The 23,129-nt window shown below is 38.6% G+C and overlaps 1 protein-coding gene across 2 annotated transcripts; it reads left to right on the top strand.

Annotated features, from left to right (window-relative positions):
* Positions 1 to 1,670: 1,670 nt before the first annotated feature.
* DDX43 (DEAD-box helicase 43) lies at positions 1,671 to 23,076 on the top strand. 2 transcript variants are annotated; one of them, XM_053974033.1, is made up of 16 exons: positions 1,671 to 1,997; positions 2,548 to 2,603; positions 2,964 to 3,096; positions 4,418 to 4,525; positions 5,036 to 5,117; positions 7,363 to 7,519; positions 7,605 to 7,723; positions 8,012 to 8,122; positions 10,681 to 10,822; positions 14,389 to 14,489; positions 15,244 to 15,331; positions 16,838 to 16,965; positions 17,565 to 17,674; positions 18,405 to 18,543; positions 19,278 to 19,365; positions 22,781 to 23,076. In XM_053974033.1, exons 1-16 carry the CDS (start codon positions 1,679 to 1,681, stop codon positions 22,886 to 22,888), a joined length of 1,989 nt encoding a protein of 662 aa, XP_053830008.1. In that variant the 5' UTR covers positions 1,671 to 1,678; the 3' UTR covers positions 22,889 to 23,076. The 2 variants fall into 2 exon arrangements, with proteins under 2 accessions (XP_053830008.1, XP_053830009.1); XM_053974034.1 differs by lacking the exon at positions 19,278 to 19,365 and having other exon boundaries at positions 22,781 to 22,867.
* The last annotated feature ends 53 nt before the right edge of the window (positions 23,077 to 23,129 follow it).

Genomic DNA, 23,129 nt, shown 5'->3' with positions numbered 1-23,129 from the left:
AGCCAATGTGAATACTACCAAGCTCTGCCTAAGAATAAACAGAGGACAGGGAAAGAAGCAAATGTACACATTCTCTTCTTGTGTTAAACCAGGCAGCCTTGCTTCCTGCGTGCACAGAGCTGTTAGGGAAGGGTCAGAAGACAGCATAGAGTAGTTTTTCCTGTTGGGTTACCTGGCAGATTGCCATAACTAGGCACAGGAGGTGATATGTATCCATAAAGACACATGTGTAAATGTTTCGTGTTGAGCTCTGAGGAATAAGAATCCAGGACCCTACCTAACAAGGAAATTTAAACACCCATTTAGCACTTTTTTAGTGTAATTGAAGGGGCATGGGGTATGTTAGCTCTTTTTTGTTTTCATTTGGTTTTCTCTATTTTTTTCACAGTGATGGTAATCAAGCACTGGCACGGTTTACCCAGGGAGGTTTTGAAATCTCTGTCCTTGGAGAAAGTCACAAGCCACCTTGGTAACTGGCTCTTGGTGTCCCTGCTTGAGCAGAAGGGGTTGAACGAGATGGCCCCCAGAGGCATTAAAGCTCAGCCGTTCTGTGATGCTGTGTCCAGTATTGTATCAGCTTTAGTACATTGAGTCATGCTGAACATAAAAACTTCATTAAAGCATCATTAAGGCTTCATTTGAGATTAAGTATTATGACTTCGCTTTAAAAATCTGACTGCAATGTATCAGCATGACACCAGCCTGGGCACCTGGCAAAATTACACAGAGCCACCCTCACTCTGTTGCATCACCTGAGGCCGCCTGCCTTCTCCCTCCACCCTACAGACTTTGGGGGCTTCCTACATATTCTCAACTATGTTCTTGCTTCTGCTGCATCCTTCTCCTGCTCCTCAGCTAAGCCCAACCCAGGGTCACCCGATGCCGGCAGAGGAGCAGGGAGAGAGGAAAATCAGAAAATATCGGCAACAGTGTGGCCAGCAGGACCAGGGCAATGACTGTCCCTCTACTACTCAGCACTGGTGAGGGCAATTCTCTCTCCAGTTCTGGGTCCCTCGCTGCGGGAAAGACACCGAGGTGCTGCAGCGAGTCCAGAGAAGGGCAAGGCTGGCGAAGGGTCTGGAACACAAGTCCTGTAAGGAGCAGCACAGGGAGCAGGGGTTGGTTATCTTGAAGCAAAGGAAGCCCAGGGCGGCCCTTATGGCTCTTTACAACTGCCTGACAGGAGGCTGCTGCCAGGTGGGGGTCAGCCTCTTCTCCCAGGCCACCAATGACAGGACAAGAGGACACAGTCCTAAGTGTGCCAGGGCTGGTTTAGGTTGCGCACTAGGAACAAGTTCTTTGCAGATAGAGTGATTGGGCATTGGAACAGGCTGCCCAAGGGAGCGGGGGAGTCACCGTGCTCGAAGTGCTTAAGGAAACACTGCACGTCTCAGGAAAACTCTCTCGGAAACTCTCCCGGTCTCAGACACTCAGTGCCACGGTGCGTTTGACAAGGTGCTGCTGCATCACGGGTGGGACTCGAAGATCCCAGAGGCCTTTTCCAACCGAACCGATTCCCGGATCCCCCTGAAACACAGCGGCAGCCATCGACCCTCTGCCTCCTTGAGGAGCCAGCCAATCACGGCTCAGAGAGCCGCCCGCCCGGCCAATCAGCGCGCCCCGGGCTTGAGCCGCGCCAAGTCCCTCCGCATGGGCGGCCGAGCCGGCTGCGGCCGCCATGTCGGACTGGGAGGCGAGCAGCGATGAGGAGCTGGGCGCGCCGGACTGGCCGCGGGCCGCTGCTGCCGCTGGGCCGCTCTGCTGGTCGCCCAGCACCCCTTCGTGGGGCCGCGCCTCCGTGGGGGGCGACGGGCGACGGGGCAAGGACACGGGGAATCCTGGAGGGGAAAGGTGGGAGCCGCGAGGCGCTGAAGGCTCTGGCGGCCCGAGGCGGGCGGCGCGGCAGCGGCCGCCCCGAGCTGCGGCCGGCCAGGCTCGGGACTGTGCGGCGCCGCTCTGCTTCCACCTGGATAGCGCCCTGGTCGGAACTCTCATAGGTAATGACGGGTGCCCCCCCTTCCCGGGCCCGGTGCTTGACCCGCTGAGGTAAGCGGGTGGGGAAGAGCCGGCCCCCGGCAGTGTCCTGAGGGAGTGCATGCCGGCCTTCCGTCAGTCTGGCCGTGGAAGGGCCCGCGCCCCTCGCAGTTCCCGTGCGTCTCTCTCCACCCGGGCATGGCAGGGTGCTTTTGCAGGGTTTCTGCCACTCGCCAGGGAAATTTTTCTACCCTAAAGTTGACGAGTTCACGTCTGTTTCTCAAGGCCAGCAATGTGCAAGTGTTCTGAAGCCCCTCTAGTCACATGGAGGAAGGGTGGCAATCTCTCGATCTAGTTTTACTCCTCCGTCTCTTCTACTGAACGGCATTCCCTTACACACAAACCTTGCATTTGATTAATTGACGAAAGAGTTGCCTGAAGTCTCCAGTGTTTTGGTGTCACAAGTTCTTTTATTTGTAGATACACGCACTTATATGAAAGTCTTGGAGTATGGTCACAAACAGACAGTTTGTCCTAAATCTCTGTAATACCTGCTGTGTATCTTTATAACAGGTAGGGGTGGAGCTAAAATTAAAGAACTTGAGGATTCTTCAGGTTCCAGGATAAAGGTACCATGTGCTGTATGTTGTCAAGAAATGGGCTCTGTTGGGAACATAATTGTTTTTTTTTCTGTGTAAACCATTTGGAGGACGTTGAAGGGTGGTACAATAGCTGTGATAATGCCACTGTTTTACAGTTAGTGAAAAGGAAGTGGAATTGAGGGTGCAACTTGGATGTTATGTGAAAATAGGAAAAGGTTACTGATTTTCTTTTCCTTATGATTGCGTTTATTTCCTTCCCTTTTAGAAAAGGGATTAAAGGGCCTTTTTCAGGGAAAAAAAGATTAAAAATCGTTTTCAGTATGTGTTCTTGTATAATGTTTGTCTTTGCAGTATGAAAAAAAAATTCAGTGATGTTTTTGAACATAGGTTACAAGAGGAACCTATGAATCTGAAGTAAAGATTTTTGGCAGCACTGATGTGCAAAACAAAGCCAAGATGTTGATTGACAATCTTATTACAAGTTCTGGACAAAACTATGTTAGAGGTGGGACAGAGAAAGGTAAGAAATGTGAGGTTGGGGGAAAAAATATTATGGATTGTATTCCATAGATTTGGTAGTTTGCTGGAGTGTTTTTATATTGGTAGTATTTTACTAAGTTAACTTAAACCTTGTTCTTGGGCAATGGCATCTTCTTAAAATAGAAGAAGATTTTCAACTATGGACAGTTTCCCCCTCCCACCAGACTGCCAGGATTCCATGAAAACCAGTTCCTGTGTTTTTTCAACAACTTTATGGATGCAGAATGTTATACCACTTTGGTTCTTGCATTATCAGTCTGATTCCTCCAAAATAGCAGTATTGTCTCTAGTGCAAGTCTTAATCTGATATCTGTGGAGTATTACAATTCAATAAGCCTTTGTGAAGATAGTCTATAAAGTGCTGATCATAGCATGAGTCATGCTGACTTCCTGCTACTTTTGAGGAATGTTAATGTCTTATGATTTGATGTTGTACTTCATGGCTGGCTTTACTAGGCTTTCCTGTGGTAGCTTTGTTACATGGATATAGAAATCATTTCTGTATGTTTGGATGCTGCTTGTATTATTGGTATGTCTTGTATGTGCTCCCAACAATTTTTTGCACAATTGTTGATCTGGTGCACTGATGAGGAAGAAGGGATCCAGGAATTATGTTCCAGTATTAGAATAAGGACTGGAGTAGTTGTGTGTTTCCTTTTTAGAAGTGTCCCAGCAGGTGAATGAGTATGTTTCAAGAGACTAGAAATATTAAAACTACTTAGGATTTGTGACAGTGTTATCCCCATGTTTCCTGCCTTTCCACTAATTTTCCACACAGCTGTGTTGCTATTTATATCTTCAGTATAAAGCTGCACTTTATACTCGATGGCTGCTGCTGAGGTTAACGAAGTGTTAACCTCATCAAAAAAGAAGTATAGAATATAACTAGACTGAGACTTTATTGTGATGTTGTTGGATGCTTTAGACCTAAGCTTTGCTCTTGTAGCTGTTAGAGCTTTCTGTCTGCGTATCATCTACTGGTTTCACAAATTTTCAAAACCTTGCTGCAAAACAAACCTAGTTTATAGCTGGAGGAGAAGCATTTCATAACCCATCATTACTTCCTTTAAGTAGCTAAAGATGTTGAAATGTTTCCCTTTTTTTATCAAAATTGAATTTGTACACATTTTAGCAACGTTTCAGGGCAGAGATCTAGGAAATAATTTTCCACTTATATATATGTTTCATGTCTATTTAAAATATATGAGGCCTTGCAATAGAAAATGTGTTTGTTTTGAGGGGGAGATTTCTTCCCATGGTTTGTTCCATCAAACAGCAGCATTTTGTTACTAACTCTGCAGGAAAAACCTTGGATGTTATGAAGCCTGAAAATAACCCAAAGAAACCAGTAATCAACTGGGCCTCTCTTCGAGAAAACAGGGCCAAATATGAATCTATGAAGTGGGCAGGTTAGTTTTACAATTTTGATTGTATTATACTTGTCTCTATTTTGATTGTATTATACTTGTCTCTATGTGGTAAATCTGTTGGAATGCTTAAACGTTTCTAATACTTGCTTTGAGATGACTGAATCTTTCAGAGCCCAAATTAGTGATGTATTTGCAGTGAGCTGCCATGTTAGCATTTCTCAACATGGTCATGGAGGATACTGATTGTTGTGCCAAGACTTAAACCTGCTACTCATGTGGTAATTTCAGTGTCACCCTTTGAAAATAGTGCTGGTTTGTATATGGCTTCAGAACTTGAAATGTGGGGAAGTGGGGTTTTTTTTGCAGATATTGAAGTGTTTGTCTCAGCCTTCATCTTTTTACATGAGCAATGGTCTTCCATCACTTCCAGCAAGTCTCCTGGCTCAAGGCACTTTCTGGGTCCTGGGCTTTCCATCTTACACTTTAGCAGACTTGCACTGACTGTATTTTTTCTTGCTGATTAAAGCTGGATTTTTCTGATTGTTTAAGGCTTGCCTCCAATTGAGAAAAACTTTTACAAAGAATCATCCAGGACTGCATCTATGTCACAAGAAGAAGTGGAACTGTGGCGGTAAGATCATTTCTTTACGGAATCATCTGCTTGGCTAAAATTACTATTAAACTATAAAGCCTAGAAAGTGGGAGATTAAACACTGAAACAGAGACACTAATGCTGGGGTCTTGTAGCAGCTTAATCTTTTTAAGAACTCTTTCTTGGGAATGAAACAACTAGCAGGTGAGATTATTAGGTGTGTAGAAAATTTACCTCTGGGATTTTCTGCTTCTTTAAAGGTGTTTGATCTGATTGAATTTCAGCACAGAAAAAAATTCATAACGGTTCACTGACTTTTGGCTGTTTCTTTGCCTTTCATGAGACAATATGTTCACATTTTCTAGGTCTTTCCAAATAGGATTATTCACAGGTTGAATATCTTTTGGTTGCGATTTTTTTAGCCAAAACTATTCAAATTCCAATTTTTGTTACTATTGTCTTCCTTTTTTTATCTATCTTGTCTTTACAAGCACATCCTGGTGAGTACATGCTTCAGTTAACTGCATCTATTTATTTTGATCCAACAACCTATTTCAGTACCTTGCAAGGAAAACAGATCATCTGTTTCAAATGACTTGGTTCAGGCCTTAGCAATAGTTACAGCCCTCTTTAGTAGTTCTAATGAAGTTAGTGAGCATTATTGAAGTGTTAGCTTTTTATTACTTTTCTTTTTGCAAGATGTCTTTTTTTCTTTGCATGCCAGAGAAACTTTGCCCCAGTGAGCAAAGCATGGAATTATTCCCAGATGTTTTCACCTTTTCCTTTAAAGTATATGGATGTGTTGTTGTTAGAGCTAGTGAAAAATTGCAGAACATTGTTCTTGTAGGTTAAAAATATGTACTGAAGAATTGAACTTGTGTGATAAAGGAATTTTTTTTCTACTTCATCTAATCAGTTCACTTTAAGTAGAAAAAGGCAGCAACAGAAAGAAATAATTCTATAAACATGAGGGGAAGTTGAATTGCCCATTCTTTTCCTGGCTTACACCCCACTTGAAAAGCTTTTTACTGAATGGAATCTTCAGAGGAGTACAGGACTGAAATCAATATGTGTATGCAGATGTCATGGTTTAAAACCAGATGGAAATTAAGCTTTAAGCAGCCCCTCTGCTTCCTTCACTCCCTCTGGTGAGAGGGGGACAAAAGGCAGAGATTATGGGTTAAGAAATTGCTGGAAAACATCAATGAGATAAGAAAAAACAACAACACTAATAAAAACATTGTATAAAAGGTGATTGCATGCAAAAATGCTCATGGAAGTCCAACCTACACGACACCACCACAGCTGGCACCACATAGCTCTTGAGACAAAGGAGAAAACAGTGGATGAAAGTGTCCATGCCCATGGTTTTTTCCTCAAGCCTGAAATAACAAAAAACGATGATGCCAAGCCCGCTGGTCCGACCATCCACACCATCTCACCTCTCCATTTGCTCTCCTGGGAAAAGGAACAAATTGGCCATGGAGGGTCATTGGCTTTTTCTTCCACAGGAAACCACACCCCCTTTCTCCTGGAAAGTGAAAATCCCATCACCCCTCATGAGATTTGGGTGATACAGAGTAACAATATAGGCATGCCCACGTGGCTTCAAGCTCCCCTCACTGCCAGGGGGAGAAAATTAACTCTGCCCTTGGCTGAAACTAGGACGGCATATTAATAGCACTAAATTGGAGGAAGCTTTGGAACAGTAGTTTTTAATATAGTCTTTTATATGTGTTGTGATTTGGGTTTTGCCTACTTTTAGGGGCTTGTTGTTCCAGTTTTTTTTTTTTTTCTTTTTTGAGCTTGTCTTAGTGGTCATGTTCTTTTTTGAAAATTGTTCTGTTGGCATTCTCTAAAGTATCCAGGTAGCTGCTCTGAAAACAGTTGGGGGAGGTTTTTGTGAGAATATAGAATTCTGACAGATAGGTTGAAGCCATTCATCTGAATTCTGGGTTGTCTTTGGGTTTAAAAACTTGTCATACATACTTAATTTGTAATCAGGTGTAATTGTAGCCTGATAGGAGTGCAGTTCATGTTAATAACCATATATAACTTTAAATTAGTCATTCTTAAGAAAAAATGGCAATTGATACTTCTAGGAAAAGTGTTCCTATAGAAGGACTTTTAAGAAAGATAGAAGACTAATTCAGTCCCATTCAAGAGCCTGAACCTGCTTTTTCTTGTTCAAGGAGTTTAAAAAAAGTTAAGAAATACAGTCCTTTATGTTAGCTCTAATTTTTCAGATAATGAGACTTTAAAACAATTGCACTACTTTATGCAGGAAAGAAAATAATGATATAACTTGTGATGACTTGAAAGAAGGTGAAAAGCGCTGCATTCCCAATCCCGTTTGTAAATTTGAAGATGTATTTGAGCATTATCCTGATATTATGGCCAATATAAGAAAAGTTGGTTTTCAAAAGCCTACACCAATTCAGGTATGTCTTCAATTTTGACGACTCTTTAACTGAACCTTAAGAGAAAAATGAAGACTACATTTAAGTATTTGTTGTTTTATGTTAGTCCCAGGCATGGCCAATTATACTCCAAGGAATTGATCTTATTGGTATAGCGCAGACTGGTACTGGGAAGACATTAGCATACTTAATGCCTGGATTCATTCACTTGACTTCACAACCAATGTAAGGACTGCTCACAGGTCTGATTTGTTTAGCTGTGCATACTTCCCCCTGCACTTACTTCCTCCTGCACCCAACTCCTGAGATTGTTTTCTAGCAGTGAAGATAAAAATCTTGTATTGAAAAAAAAAAATTACAAATCTGATGGAATAAGCACCAAATTTGTCACCATAGATTCCATTAGCAGCAGTGTACGGAGGAAGTTTAGAACAGTATTAAAATGTTCAGTGTTAACCATGATGGACTTTGCCCATCCTTATATACCAACATTCTACATATGCTTTGTTGCAGATCCAAAGATCAGCGTGGGGGGCCTGGAATGTTAGTTCTTGCTCCCACTAGAGAACTGGCACTTCAAGTAGAGGCAGAGTGTTCAAAGTATGCATACAAAGGAATTAAAAGGTAGTCTTGCTTTTCACAGGCTTGTTAAGTAATATCTTTTTTCTCCTACCAATGGTGACTTAATTCACCTACTACAATAATTGCATTTAAGAGGGGAGGAGATAGTAGTAAATGCAGAGTTTATATTTTCCCAGTTTTCAGAATTTCTGTTTTGACTAATCCCATGGTCAAAGTCTATGAATCTCTTCTGCTTCTTTTCCTTCTGAGTTGACAGCTAAGAAGAATCACACAGAATATGCTGAGTTGAAAGGGACAAGGATCATCAAATCCAGCTCTTAGCACAGGACATCCCCAAGAGTCACACCATGTGTCTGAGAGCATTGTCAAAACACTTAAACTCTGTCACACTGGTGCTGTGATCACTTCCCTTGGGAGCCTGTTCCAGTGCCCAACCACCCTCTGAGTGAAGAACCTTATCCAATCTAAAACTCCCCTGACACAGCTTCAGGCCATTCCCTTGGGTCCTGTCACTGTCACCACAGAGAAGAGATCAGTGCCTGCCCCTCCTCTTCCCCTCACAAGGAAGCTGTAACTGCAGTGAGGTCTCCCCTCAGTCTCCTCCATGCTGAACAGACTAAGTGACCTCATCCGCTCCTCATGCAGCTTCCCCTCAAGGCCTTTCACCATCTTTGCTGCCCTCCTTTGGACACTTTCTAACAGTTTAATATTTTTCTTCTGTTGTGGTACCCAAAACTGCCCCCAGCACTTGAGATGAGTGCAGAGCAGGACAATGCCCTCCCTTGCCCAGCTGGTGATGCTGGGCCTGATGCCCCCCAGGACAGGGTTGGCTCTCCTGGCTCCAGGGCACTGCTGATTCATGTTCAGCTTACCATCAACCAGATCCTTTTCCATGGCACTGCTTTCCAGCATCTCATTCCCTGCTCTGTCTGTACATCCAGGCTTGCCCATCCCAGGTGCAGAATCCAGCACTTTCCCTTATGTGGTTAGTGGTTGTCCAGCCCTCTCTGCAGGTCTCTGCAGAGCCTCCCTGCCCTGGAGGGAGCCAGCAGCTCCTCCCAGTTTTGTATTGTCTGTAAACTTGCTTAGTACCTCTTCCAGTCCTGCCTCCAAGTCATTTATGAAGATATCATGAGGGCAAGGATGGAGCCCTGTGGGGCCCTTGTAGTGACAGGTCACCAGTCTGATGTCACCCCATTCACTGTAACCCTTTATGCCTGACCTGTGAGCCAGCTGCTGACCCATGCCATGGTGTGTTTATCCAGCTGTGTGCTTGACATTTTGTCCAGAGGGATACTGTTAGAGATAGTATCGAATGCTTTACTGAAATCCAAACGGGTTACATCAACTGGCTTTGTTGATCATCTTGGTGGGTTACATTGCCATAAAAGGAAGTCAGGCTTGACAAGCAGGACTGTGTGCCAGCTGTGCTGGCTGTGGGCAGTGACTACATTGTCTTCCAGGTGTTTGTCAATACCTCCCAGATTAATCTTCTCCATAACTTCATCAGGGACCTTTTGGGATTCCAAAGACCGCACAAAAACCATTGGAAGAGACTTTGCAATGACATCAGCCAGGTCTTTGAGGATTTTTGTACAAATCCCATCATGCCCTGTAGATCTGTAGAAATCCAGCTGGAGCAGCAGATCCTGCATAATTTGCAGCTCAACTGGGAGTGGATCATTCTCAGTTGTGGTTCTCCAGCTCAGGGCATTGATATCCCCCTTGGTGCATCACCTCTGTTGAAGACAGCAGCAAAGAATGCATTGAAGAGCTCTGCTTTGTCTTTGTCCCTGTTTGTGAGGTGACCATCCTCATCCTAGAATGGGCCAATGTTATTTTTACGCTTCCTATTGCTACCTTTTCATAAGAACACAGCTGGCTTTCTTTTCTGAGATTGCATTGCTGAATAATGTTCGGGTTCTTGCCCACACAAGTGTTTCTGTAATATTATCTTCTAGCATGTTGACCCTGAGTCATGGGGTATAGTCCATCTCTGTCTTTTTTTTTGTTAAACTTTATAGTATTTTCATCAGCCCATTTCTCTAGCCTTTTTGTTTTTCTTCTGGTAAAAGCCTAATTCTCTTAAGTATATCAGCTCCTTCCCCAGTTTGGTTTCATCCACAAACCTGCTAAGTGTAGATCTTCATGTAAGCAATTAAACAGACATTACTGTACTCTGAAACTTGCATTTAGGGATCTCTGTCAACTTTGTGTAGCACTCTGAATAAGTCTTACAGTCATCCCAACAGCAAAACATCTCACTTTTGATGGTACTGTTAGGAAAACCATGCATCCTTTCATATATTCATCTATTTTTTGTGTAAATATTTTCAGAATAACCCAAAACACATGAGCTATCTTCCTTTCACGATTATTTTCACTGCAGTTTCAGCAGAAAACTATTGCTGAACTGTTGAGGGTGTGTCATTCAGTATTATTTTTATTAGTTATGCAATACTGTCAATCACACTTATTGTATTCCTTTCTCTTGTTAATACCAGGTGACCCTTTTAAAGCAACATGGTGGCATTTATTTGAAAAGGATTGACTTCAGCTGAAATTTAATACGCTACGTCTGTAAAACTTTTATTTTACAGTATTTGCGTCTATGGTGGTGGGGACCGAAAAGGACAGATAGACATGGTTACCAAAGGAGTGGACATTGTTATTGCTACTCCTGGCAGACTGAATGATCTTCAAATGAACAACTTCATAAATTTGAAGAGCATAACATATTTGGCAAGTAACTGATATGCAATGAGTAATGCACCAGCTGGGAAATGGTTGACTCAGTTTGAATTTAAGCTTTAATGGAGTTTTCTTTAAACTTCCAAAGTATTAATTGCAATACAGCTTAACACTGAAATTGGTATTGGAGGGATGATTCACACTTACTATAATTGCATTGCAGATGTGAAATATTCCCTAGGAAAAATAGGCTTCTAGCACAGCAAGCATTTTAAAGATGCTAAATTGTTTTTCAGTAATGGCATTCTAAAATTCATTTTGTCAGGATCAGTTACTAATGGATGAAATGCCTTTCTGAAGTTGTCTTTTCCTTTTCTTTTCAAAGGTTACCAGTGTCTCCATTTTTTTATTAGAACTTGTGTGCTAGCAGAGTCACACACAGATACTTAAATGTTGGGGGACTGACTTTACTTTGATCTCAATTGGGAAAACAGCCTTATAAACGTTATTATAATCCTTATGTCTTCATTTCATTTTTGCCTTTTCCTGTACTGAACAGGTAAGACCATTGCTGTTTGTAAACTGCTTCCATATATTCAATTTATTTCTCTTACTTGTCTGCGAATTGTTGCCTAGTTTGACAATTTGGCCAAGCTCTCTGTCCACCCCACTACCTGTGAGAGTTAAATTCTCTCCATGTTGTAACAAGTTAGCTCCAATTCTAGGTGATAGTTGTGAGCTTACTGGCAAGGCCAGCAGTGGTGTAGCATCATTATAAATTTGGCCATTTGGGAAAAAAGTTTATTACAGGAAGACAGGAGAGTAGCATTCTGTAGAAGACTAACATGTAATTGCTGAGCAGGAGGAAAACAGGCCTGAAAACCTGCATTGTGAGGACTATAGGAGCATAGGTCACCTTTCTGCCAAGGTGAAGTATAGTCATGCCACAGGCACACAGTGCTTCATAAAGCAGTGGGTATTGAACCAAAAACATGTTTCTGTATGTGCAGCATGTACTGTAGTGTGACATTGCTAAAAAGAATTGACTATCAAATTGAAAAGTATGATGATGTGAAGCAAGGAGAAGAGACATTTTTTGTTGCACAACTAGCAGCTAAATGTTTTCAGAAGGACCAGTGCAAGGTCGATGGATTGTGATGTGGTTAAGGTGTCATGCCTCAAACTTTAAGGAAATTCTGTTCTACCAAAGCCCCATGTGAAAAATTGGACATTGAAAATTCTATCTTTTTGTGATCTTCCTATATATTTATCCGTGGGTTTTGTGCTTTTCAATATATAAGATGCTTCCTGTTTCCAGAGCTTCATTGTCAGTTTTCAGCCAGCAAATAATTTAATCTCTCAGCTTTGCTTTAGGAAAAAAAGAGTGGTCATAGATTTCACATTTGCCACCTTGGATGAAGAACACTCTTCATTGAAGACCTTCATTTACAGTTTTCATTTAAAGATATTACTGAGTCTTAGGAAGGTTCCCAAAGTAAACTGAGTATTACTTGCTAATATGATAGCAAATTGTTTCCCAAATGACTTCCAAGGTCAGATACTGGGATACAATTGTTAAAACCCAAGCAAATATACCACCCCCCAGAAAAGAAAAACAACACCACAAAACCAAGCTCTGTTAATTATGTCTAACTAGGTACTGGACCCAAGGTGAGTTTGAGGTTAGAATTTCTCTTCTTGCCTGACAGAACCATCAAGTTGATCATGTCTTGATTCAGATTTTTAGGAAGCCATTTATTCAAGATAGGCTGCTGTTTTTCAGTATTTCAGAAGTAAAGTTGTAGATTCTGTCATAAATAGCCCTTTGATTGTTCAAAATACATGTCATATGAAAATATGTTTTTTGTTTCCCTGTGTTCAGTGTAAATCAGTATTCATTCATCAGCAGTCTGACGAAATAATCTTAATTCTTTGGACTTCATGCTGATAAAGCAGAAGGAAGGAAATGGGAATTATGCATGAATAATTGGGAAACATTTAGGAGAAAGTGTAATTAAAAATATATATAAATCATGAAGGAGGATGTAAAAGGTAGATTGGAGTAGTGCTTGTATTCTTCAATACAAAAGAAAAATAGTGTTAAACTTACCAATAATTGATTTAAAACAAAGGAAAGAGGAAACAAAATAATTTTCAAAGAAAGAACCGGCTTGTAGGAATTTCTTGCCAAGAAATAGAACTGAAATGAACAATATTAACAAACAAATAAATATGTATATATTTAAAGATAACAAGAAACCTAAGATTATATCCCTTAAAGGACATTTGGGTTATAAACCAGGATGAGGCTGTGACACATTTGAAAAAATCAGTGCTAATAGCTACCTGACATATATTACAGCCTTTAATCTTAACGAAGCAGCTGTCATAAATAAGAAAAGTAAATTTCAGCTACCTGATCCATCTATTAGACACAGATGCTTCCTTTTCCCTCTGCAGCAAAGTACCAGTAAGCTTAATAGCACAGAAAGCTTCTACTGCTGAAAAAGGCATAGCAACCAACTCTTTATGTTAAATAAGTGATGTTTCAGCCTTGCTATTCTATTAGAATTCATGTAGTTAATGGCACCTCCATGAGTCCTCTAAAAATAAAGAGAATTAAATCAAGAAATAGAATTCTTGTCTTGTCTCTCAGTTGATAATTCGTTGTTCTTTCAGAGATTTACATAAATAATGTACTAAATATAATATCAGATATTATATATAATATATAATAAATATCAGATATTATATTATATTTAATATAATAAAATATAAGAGAATAATGGAGGAGCAAAATTAGGACAGTAGAAAAGGATAATCATCAATGTCTTGTATTTCCACATAAGTGACTAGAAATTGTCAATACTTAAAAGCACAATCCAGGTACCTTTAGTTTTCAAATAAAGTTTCTATAAATCAAAGGAGATAAATGAGTCTCAGATGTCAGTCTTCTTTCTTTGTATGAGACTGAAAACATTCATTAGTGTGCTTGTATATTAGAAAACGTTTTAGTTCCAAAGAGTAGTTCTCAGACCTCCAGCTCACTTGTTCACTTCTGGCTTTTTTTAACCAGATGAAAGAAGCTTGTGCTCTGGGAGTTGTGCAGTGTCCTAATGTGTGCTCTGGCTTTTTTCCTACTTGTAATGAGGAAGTAAATTGACATGTGATATTTTGATCCTGTATGAGATCTCTAATTGAGGTAGAAATGATATTTCCCCTTAAAATTGCAAACAATTTCTTATGTGTGTTGAGCAGGTTGCTCCCCTCTGGGTTTGGCTGGTTATGGGGTTTTTGGGATTTTTTTTGTTTGTGCTTAGTTTTAGCCATCAACCTAATTATTGGTAAAACAAACAGTTGTTTTTTCTTTATTGACTTTAAATGCTCTTAAAGGAGCTGTGTATTTTCTTGTTTTGCCTGCAAGTATAATAGTGAATGAAAAAGTGTCAAGGAAATTGAGGAGGTAGAATAGAAGTTGAACAGCTTTTGCAGTAAGTTATGGAGAAGATTCTGCAATTAAAACAGTTACCATTAAAATCTTTTGCTTTGTAATGTGCTGCTCAAGCAAGCCCTTATCTGAGGGAATAGGCAGAATAAAGAACTTTGTTTCTGAACAGGTTTTAGATGAGGCTGACAGAATGCTGGATATGGGATTTGAACCTCAGATAATGAAGATCCTAATAGATGTGCGTCCTGACAGACAAACTGTTATGACAAGGTATCTAAACATGATAGTGCTCAGGACTTGAACATAAAGTTATTGAACAACTTCATTATTAATGAACAAGTTAATTTCAAAACAAATGTGTCAGTTATTAAAATTTTTACTAGTTTTCTTTCTAATTCAGTCTAGTCAGTCCTGATGAGTCATTTGACAATTTTTTTTTCATTTTGTACTGTCTTTTTCTGATTTTTTACCTCAAATATAAAGACAGTTGAGTTGTCCCAAAAAAAGGAAGGTATCCTGGGAGTGCTGGAATTTGCCATATCAATTTGAAATGCCAACTTACAGTTCTCCACCTGGGACCAAATGTATTTCCTGACTTTCTGATCAGTATCTGTGCTAGTCTGTACCTGGATTAATTTTGAAATCATGCAGCTTTTGGGAACTTAACAATCAAATATCCCAACAATAATTTTTGTTCCCGTATTTTGCATTTAAGCTGTTGTTTAAGAAAACAGACTAAAAACTTGCTTATTAGGTATTGTTCAGCTACTAAACTCAACTGAGGCTTCAACAGAAAGACTCCATAATTATTGCCTGTACTTTTAACCAACAAAATTACCTTTTAAGCTTAAGTGCTCTTTGCTATTAACTTAAGATTGGTTAAGCTCAATACTGTTACTGCATATATGTTTCGCTGGTGTAAAAGAAAGGAAAGAAAAGAAGAATATGATGAAATCAATGAATTGGAGAAGATTTGGCACACTATTCTCATGTGTGTGTGTTTTCCTCTTCACTTCCTGTTTAGTGCTACTTGGCCTGATGGTGTCCGTCGCCTAGCAAAATCCTACTTGAAAAATCCCATGATTGTGTATGTTGGCACTCTTGACTTAGCAGTAAGTTGTCCTGTTCTTTCTTGGTTTTTCCCCTTCCTTTTTTAGAAGAACCTATGTTTAAGCCAGGTTAAGCCAAGCAAAATTTTTTGCTTGTAACTAACTGTATGTAAGTAAATGCACGTATCTTTTGTAATCAATTTGATCTTTCAAGAAACAGCTCCGTGCTACTTATTTTAAGTTTCCTTAAAAGTTCAGAAAAATTTAAAAAGTAAAAACCAACATTTTTGCTGTAACAATACCTGGAAGTCTTAGCTCTTCAGTAGAAGACATAACAGGTGACAAGCATGAATCATATTGAATGTTCTGCTTCACTATGCCAAATGTTTTTGTGTGATCCCTTGGTTTTGCAACCTTAATTTTGGTTCAGCAAGTTCTTGTTCTTTACTTGGTTTTCCTTCTGAACATCTTCCTTCTAATACATACAGATCCTTATCTAAATTTGTGTTTCCTAACTGCATTTTTCTCAAATAGAGTTTGAGAGAGCTTTGTACTAAACTCTTGGAGAGCACTTGTCTATAGCAGAAAGTATGTGTTAGAGTAAGAACTGTCTTTAAAGTCCAAAACTTCTGGCATATAGCTGCTTATTTGTCATTGTTGTGCAGCTATGTGTAGTTGGTTTCAATACCAGCAGAATTTACAGAAACAGTAGTTCACCCAAGATCTTAGGAAATTTTCCTTTTCAGTTCCACTTTTTTTCATGATAGGGAATGAGGAAACCTAGTATCCAGTACATTTTTCAGTAGAAATAGAGACAGTGTGCTTTTTGTCTGTTCTGTTCAGAACTACACTTTTATCAAAGGGCATTTCTTGTCAGGATTGGAATTTGTAAGACATGAACTGCTGTTGTAGCTCTATTCTCTAGGGCATTAATCTCTTTTTACAGGAGCTTCTCTCAATTGAAGAGGTGACACCTGGTGGGGGGGGAAGGGTTCCCATGTGGAGAGAGAATCTTTGTCTTCTTGATTGAACTTTCAACTCTTGCCACAAGATCATGATACCATGCCATGAGAATGTCTAGACATTTTATCCTAGTTATTAGTTATACCTTGGATATTCTGTGGTAACCTTCAGAGGTAATGGAGCAAAGAACTGTTATTGGAATAGTTAGAACTGATCATTTCAAAGAGATTTACAGCACCTTTAAAAGCCTGTAATTTCAAATATGACTGCTAACTTGCTCTGGAGTAACATAAAATAGTTGCAAATTAAAGAACTTAAATGTGTTTTTCACTAATAATGTATTTCTTTCACCTCACTAATCAGTACCCTTTAAATCTCTGCAAATAAATAGTTTGGCAAACTGCTTAAAGGTAAATTTTATTATTCTCCTAAAGCAACGAGGAAATAAGAAATCTGCATTGTTTGGACTCCAAACTGATACATATTAAAATAATTTTTTTATGGTATCATATATTGCTAGTTTTATAACATGGCAATATGGGAATTAACAAGAAAAAAATGATTGTATTCTGTTTCTACTTAACATCCCTTTTTGCTGTTTGACAGGCAGTAAGCACAGTACAACAAAAAGTTATTGTTATCTCCGAGGAGGAAAAGAGAGCTTTCATGCATAGCTTCATTAAGTCTATGAAGCCAAAAGATAAGGTCATCATTTTTGTGGGAAAAAAGCTTACGTATGTAATCACTTGCCAGTATCATCTGTTTGAGGTCAGAAATACTGAATAGTTTCTTAGTTCACATAATAACTATCAAGTGTAATACCTCTTCTGCACAATGTGCTGCTAGTAGTATTAATATATTTATTTATTTATTTATTTATTTATTTATTCCTTCAGACTGACTGGTAGTTTGTATCTTTTTTAATATCATTAATGGTGGTGGTAAGTCTCAGTTTCACGTACTTCGAGTGGGATGTTTGGATTCTTTGGGATAAATCAATGTGATGTACTGTTTATTTTCATACACCTCTGGTGCATGCAAGACCTGATTAATGTGGGAGGTGGTTATTGTATCATACTTAAACTTTTTGAGTGAACAACAGAAAAATAATCTAGTATTCCTTTAAAGTATAAATAAAGGTAAACATTTCTGTGTGGATGAGACTTGCTTTCCTGTATAATAAGTATCAGCTGACCTTGGTAAGTTTTTGTCCTTAAGCACCCATTTAGCTTTTGCTGTCACATTACTCTTTTTGATTTAAATCTAGATACTGCACTATTTTGTTTCTTTTTTTTTCTTCTGTTTTAAGAGCCATTGCTTTATTTCGCCTTAGAGCTGATGACTTGGCAAGTGACTTTGGTATCCAAGGAATTCCAGTACAGTCACTTCATAGCAACAGGGAACAATGTGATCGAGAACAGGCTTTGGATGATTTCAAGAAAGGTGAGTCTGTACTAAAGTACTGGTTTGTTTAGGCCAGACTTTTAAAGTTTGTTCTGTTCAAAACCAGTTTATCTCTTAAATGTCATGTCTCTTTAGTACTATAGAAATTAAAATATTAAAGAGCTCTTAATTATATATTTTCTTTATTAATTTGACAAAAAAAGACCCAGCAAACAAAGAGATTGCTCTTGAACAAAATTTTGAATGTCTGGGAGTTTAATAATTTAAAGTAAGACTTACTCAACTTTTGCCATTTCTGGGAAAATCACTATAGTATGTCTACAGAATGGTAAATTTAAATGTCAGATGATGGTGCTTTCAGTGAAACAGTCCTGCTCCAGATTATGCTAGTAGGGTTGTGTGAACACAATCCAGGATTATGTGAACACATGCTAATAAAAGACTGGTGCTTTGACAAGTGTGTCAGCTGAGAATATAGTTGTTGAAGTTTTTGTTCTTTGGACAGACTCTTTATATCAACCAGGCATATTTCTTACTTTTCCTGCACTCTGCTGTTTTACTCGTGAAATGCAAGTAATAGTAAAATGACATTTTGAGTGCTTACTTACCAGCTTGTATTTGGCAGCAACTCAGTGTAAAGTGCAACAAGCATATTTTTACTTTGTGTTAAGAATATTAAGTGCATTATAAGCTAGAAAACCAGTAGACTGGGGTATGTTTTCTGTTTTTTCCTTAAACTCCTGTTCTCTTCCTGTCATACTTACTGTAGGCAAAGTTCGAATATTGGTAGCTACTGACTTGGCATCCCGTGGCCTTGATGTGCACGACATTACTCACGTTTTTAACTTCGATTTCCCTCGCAACATTGAAGAATATGTTCACAGAGTAGGTCGTACTGGAAGAGCAGGGTAAGTGTTTACCAGAAAATAGTAATGTATTATCAGTGTTCTATTATGTTTTATCCACTGCATAGGTGTTTTTCTTGTCAAATTCTAGAGGCTACAGGTCCTGTGGGGTGGGGGAGTGAAGACTTCAGTATGTTCTAGAAACACACTGATTTATGTTTTTAAATTCAAGGCAAACAAGTTTCATACTTTTCTGTTACTGAATCAAGAGTGTTTGAAAGCTGGTTTAAATATGAGAAAGAATTAGAAAAACAATTTGCATTGATATTCTGGAATGTTACTTCCTTGCTTATCTCTTCATGAGCTGCTGATTTATTTAGTTTTCTGGACAGCACATTGAGAAGAAGCATCTGTAGGTTCAAAGTCTGCAGCCAGTCATGGTGGTGTCATTTAGTGGTAGTTCTTTTGGATGCTGCTTTCCCAGGCTGGTACAAGTGTGATTTTTCTCATTTAATCATGATATGAATGTGTGTCTCTTCATACTTAAATATGTTGCCGTTATGTTTATTATGTAAAATTCTAAATTACTTGTGCATTTGCTCCACTTTAGGTGAATTGCTGTATTCTGATTTTTATGAAAAGTTGCTCTCTGTCATGTGCAGGGTTAATGCTCAAGCCACTTTTATTCTATCAGCTCAATAATATTCCTGTAGTACAGTTCATTAGTGCCTAGGTCAGTAGTAAAAGCCTGGCCACAGTTGTTTGGAAGATCAGCAGTTGTTTCCTTCCTTGTTTAGGCGCTCTGGGGAGGCAGTGACACTTGTCACGAGCAATGATTGGAGGTTTGCGTCCGAGCTGATTGACATTCTGGAAAGAGCAAGCCAAGTAAGAATACAGTACTGGGTAAAATTTATATTGGTTCTGGATTAGCACCTGAAGCATGTCATGAATGTCTAAGACTATTTAGATCCTTCTTGGTGAGTGCTTGTGGTGTCTCAGGGAAAAAATTGGGTATTTTAGTCTATCTTGTCCTAGATAGCCTTAGCTGTATTTTATCTTACAGACAAGTCCCAGGAAGGAACTGTGAACTCTAACCAAAGCCTTTCATGTCCAAAGAAAAAGTAACTAACATACACATTGAGGTCTGCAGAGAAATAATAGGATTTATTTTATGTCATGATATTTTATTCCCTTTGTATTTCACTTCTGGATGCATGTACCAATTTCTTCTTTAATGGTCTAAATATTAACAATACTTGTATCAGAAGAAGCTCAACTATCTTATCTGTTTATTGTATCTGACAGTTGTGACACCTGCATGTACTTTTCCAAGCTTTCTTACTGATTCTCATAAATAGTATGGGAAATGGAATGGAATCTCTTTCTTTAAACAAGCATATTTTTTCTTGATACCATATCTGAGAAAACAGATAATTGTGTTACTGTTTCTTGCTGTAACAAATTGCCTTATTTATAGTAAACCCCCAGTTCAAGTCCTCACTTGAGCTGAAATTTTGTTTGTTTGGGTTGCAGTGTTTGTTTCTTTCAATTTTTGATGGAAGTTTGAGTACACACTAAATGGATTTTACCTAGAATTTGTGTTTTTTACTATAAGACACTTAGACTTTAAACCCTGGATTAGAACTTCACCTCAATATTCTGTTTTATAACTCTTCTTTGAAAGATATTATGTTGCTTTACTGCAAACCTAGTAAGATGCTTTTGAGGGAGGAAAAGGAGAAAAAAAAAGTGTAGAAGAGTAGTCACCTAAGAATTCTTTAAAGTTGCAGATTTGGGGTATTTGGTTGGGGTGGTTTTTTTTTTGGTTTGTTTGGTTGGTTTTTTGGGTTTTTTTGGGGTTGTTTTTTTTTTTTGTTGTTTTTTTTGGTTTTTTTCTTTGTTTTTATTCAGAAAATGCAAGAGGTGAAACCAGTAATGATACTGTGAAGCTACTTTAGAGATGCCTTGAGTTTTTTATTCTGAGTTAGCAATTACCTTTCAAGTCTTGTCTCCAGCTGCAGACTGCAAAGTTCCCAAACTGGTTGTGGTTTTTTTATAATGTGTGATAGTTCAACTGCAAACAAGTCTCCGAGTTCAGAGGAGAAAAGAGGAACTCTGAATCCTTGCTTTCAGAAGTTACTATTAGTCATAACATTATTCTCAAACTTAGTTATGTCTGATAGAAAGGAAGTATCCCTACAGACCAAGTGTTGGGGTTTTTTTCTCATGATGATGAAAATACCATTCTTTCAGTCTTAAAGCATCAAGGAAAAGTAAGAAAAGAACTGAATTTTCAGAATACTTTTATTTCAAAACAAGTTAGTTGCTTTTGTTAGCCAAATGTTCTCTGTGATTTTGAATCTACAGATTATATAAAGAAGAACAGGTACAACAAAAAGGTGTCTATGCTGAAATTTATATATTTTATATATATAAATGCTTATTAACAAGCATGGACATCTATGGGAAAAACAGTAATCTGTGTAATACCAAGAACCATATAAATTATGGCATCTTTATCCTTTTGTTTTCTCACTTGGACTACCCTACCCTAGCTTGTATGTTTAGCAGATACACAGATTGTTCATGAAAAATTTCAACAAGCCACTAGATGCTGGATATTATCTGACTGAGATTTTTATGTTTCTGTATCCTTACTTCTTCCCACTCTTGCCTTGTGCTTGCTCAAAAACCACTCTTGCAAGAAATTGTTGCAATTTTAGTTTGGAATAAGAGCTTCAAGCTCTAGGGGATGATCTGATACTGGAGAAAATCATCCCATGTTTCAACTGAAAAATAACTTTGTTTCATTTCTTCTATCTCCATAGATTAGTCTGTTGTGCCTTTCAGTTAGAGATACATAATTTTAAATTTTACTTTTAAATAAAGTTTGAAACTTAGCCAGAATAGACTCTTCAGAGTTGTCATATTTTGCCAGGATAGTTGCTTACCAGTAGAGCAATTCAGCAGCGAGCTGTCCCTCATGCCAGCTCAAGAAAAAGTTGCTGATAGCAAAAAACAAGCATTATAAAAAACAAAGCATTATAAAAACAAAGCATTATAAAAAACAAGCATTATAAAGCCTGACAAAAGAAATGGAAACTAAAGTAATATGACTTCCTGCTCTACCAGACCTTTTGTCCTGGCTGCATTCTCCACCTGTTCAAGCATTGCCAAGCCCAGGCACGTTTAGGGAGACTTTTAAGGTATTTATATTTGTTTGTACTCTGCTGGTTGCACTGTATATGTGCCACTGGCGGACACTAATCACACAGACAGAGCAATTATATTAATAGCATGTTCACTCTGATCAGGAAACTGATTCTGGACAGGGTGACTTCCACCATGTGGATGGCCACGTGCCTTTGCAGATTGCTGAAGTGGGCTGGCTTTGACAGATCAGTGATCCAAGACCTCTTGACAGTACAGTTGCCCACTGTGCTTTTTGCAGTAAACATTGCATTAATGTCAGCATTTTGCCCAGCCTGGTTTAAGAAGTCTTGTTGGATACTGCCTTTGTTTTGTGAGCAAAAGAATGGTATCTGTGTTATTTTTTTCATCACTCAACTAATAAATCTGTCTGTAATTTGTCACATCTGGCCTCAGTTGCTAAGAACTCTGAGGTGAGAGTGTTTTGATGATACAATTCACCTTTTCCACATAATTACGAACATGCTAAAAACCCCTGTGGATCTTGGTAAGGTTCTCTTGCAACCTCCCAGTGGTGGGAGATCTGACCATTTTCTCCTGCCCTTCTTCCCTTGTCTTTTAGCTTTGTTCTGAGCACGTGAGAACCATTCCTAAGACAACACTTTCTTTAAATCGCAAAGTTTCTCTTCAGAGGCTCTTAAAACTTCCATAAGGAATTTTATACAAATCGACATTCAATAGATGTATATAGTATGATACCACCTTTAACTGGGTGTTTTTACCAGCTGTTCCTTATAACTAAAAGTTATATAACTATATAACTAAAAGTTATATAACTATAGTTCTGTTTGAACTATAATGTTGTAATCAGCTGGTTTTATGTTGCCATCAGGTATGGTGATGAAAGCATAGATATATTATTGAAAATACAGAGACACTATGATGATTATTTTTCAGTATATTTCTGTACAATCTTATGTAAAAAGATTTCTCTCTGCGTTTCTACAGAAAAGAATCTGCAAAATGACAGGAGCCAGATAAATAATGAAATCAAGTTTGGGAACACAAATCAATAGCATTTTCATAAAGCAGAGTCTGAAAGTTTAGATTTATTTAAAATTCACCTTGTTTTTTTTGCCTTTCTTATTAGGTAGTTCCTGACGAGCTTATTGCAATGGCAGAAAGATACAAACAATCACAAATGAGAAAAGAAATTGAAAAGGATATACAAAGACCTTGGAGAAAGTCTTCAAAATAAGTGTAATGCCTTGAAGCTACTGAAACAGAGAAAGTGATTTTAATTAGTGTTAGCTTCCATGGTCTTGAATTTATTAGTTTCGTTTTGTGTTTGTTTTCTGTACCTGTCCTATTTAAACAAACTTCTCAAAAGCGTCTTAGAAAACTGGATTAACTTTATATAGGAATAAATCTGGTTTTGCACTTGGACACTATTTTGACATAATTTTTTTTTCTTGTGTGATATATGAAACTTCTAAAGC

The sequence above is a fragment of the Vidua macroura genome, chromosome 3 (assembly GCF_024509145.1).
Source record: "Vidua macroura isolate BioBank_ID:100142 chromosome 3, ASM2450914v1, whole genome shotgun sequence".
NCBI lineage: Eukaryota > Metazoa > Chordata > Aves > Passeriformes > Viduidae > Vidua > Vidua macroura.
The sequence above is the reverse complement of the archived record's forward strand: the minus strand, read 5'-3'. Positions and strand labels throughout refer to the sequence as shown.

Excerpts from the sequence above, each read along its gene's own strand:
- DDX43 (XM_053974033.1), top strand. The coding sequence starts at position 1,679 with ATGTCGGACTGGGAGGCGAGCAGCGATGAGGAGCTGGGCGCGCCGGAC. Across the intron at positions 5,118-7,362 it reads GAAGAAGTGGAACTGTGGCG|GAAAGAAAATAATGATATAA; the intron begins GTAAGATCATTT and ends TACTTTATGCAG. Across the intron at positions 10,823-14,388 it reads TGAAGAGCATAACATATTTG|GTTTTAGATGAGGCTGACAG; the intron begins GCAAGTAACTGA and ends GTTTCTGAACAG.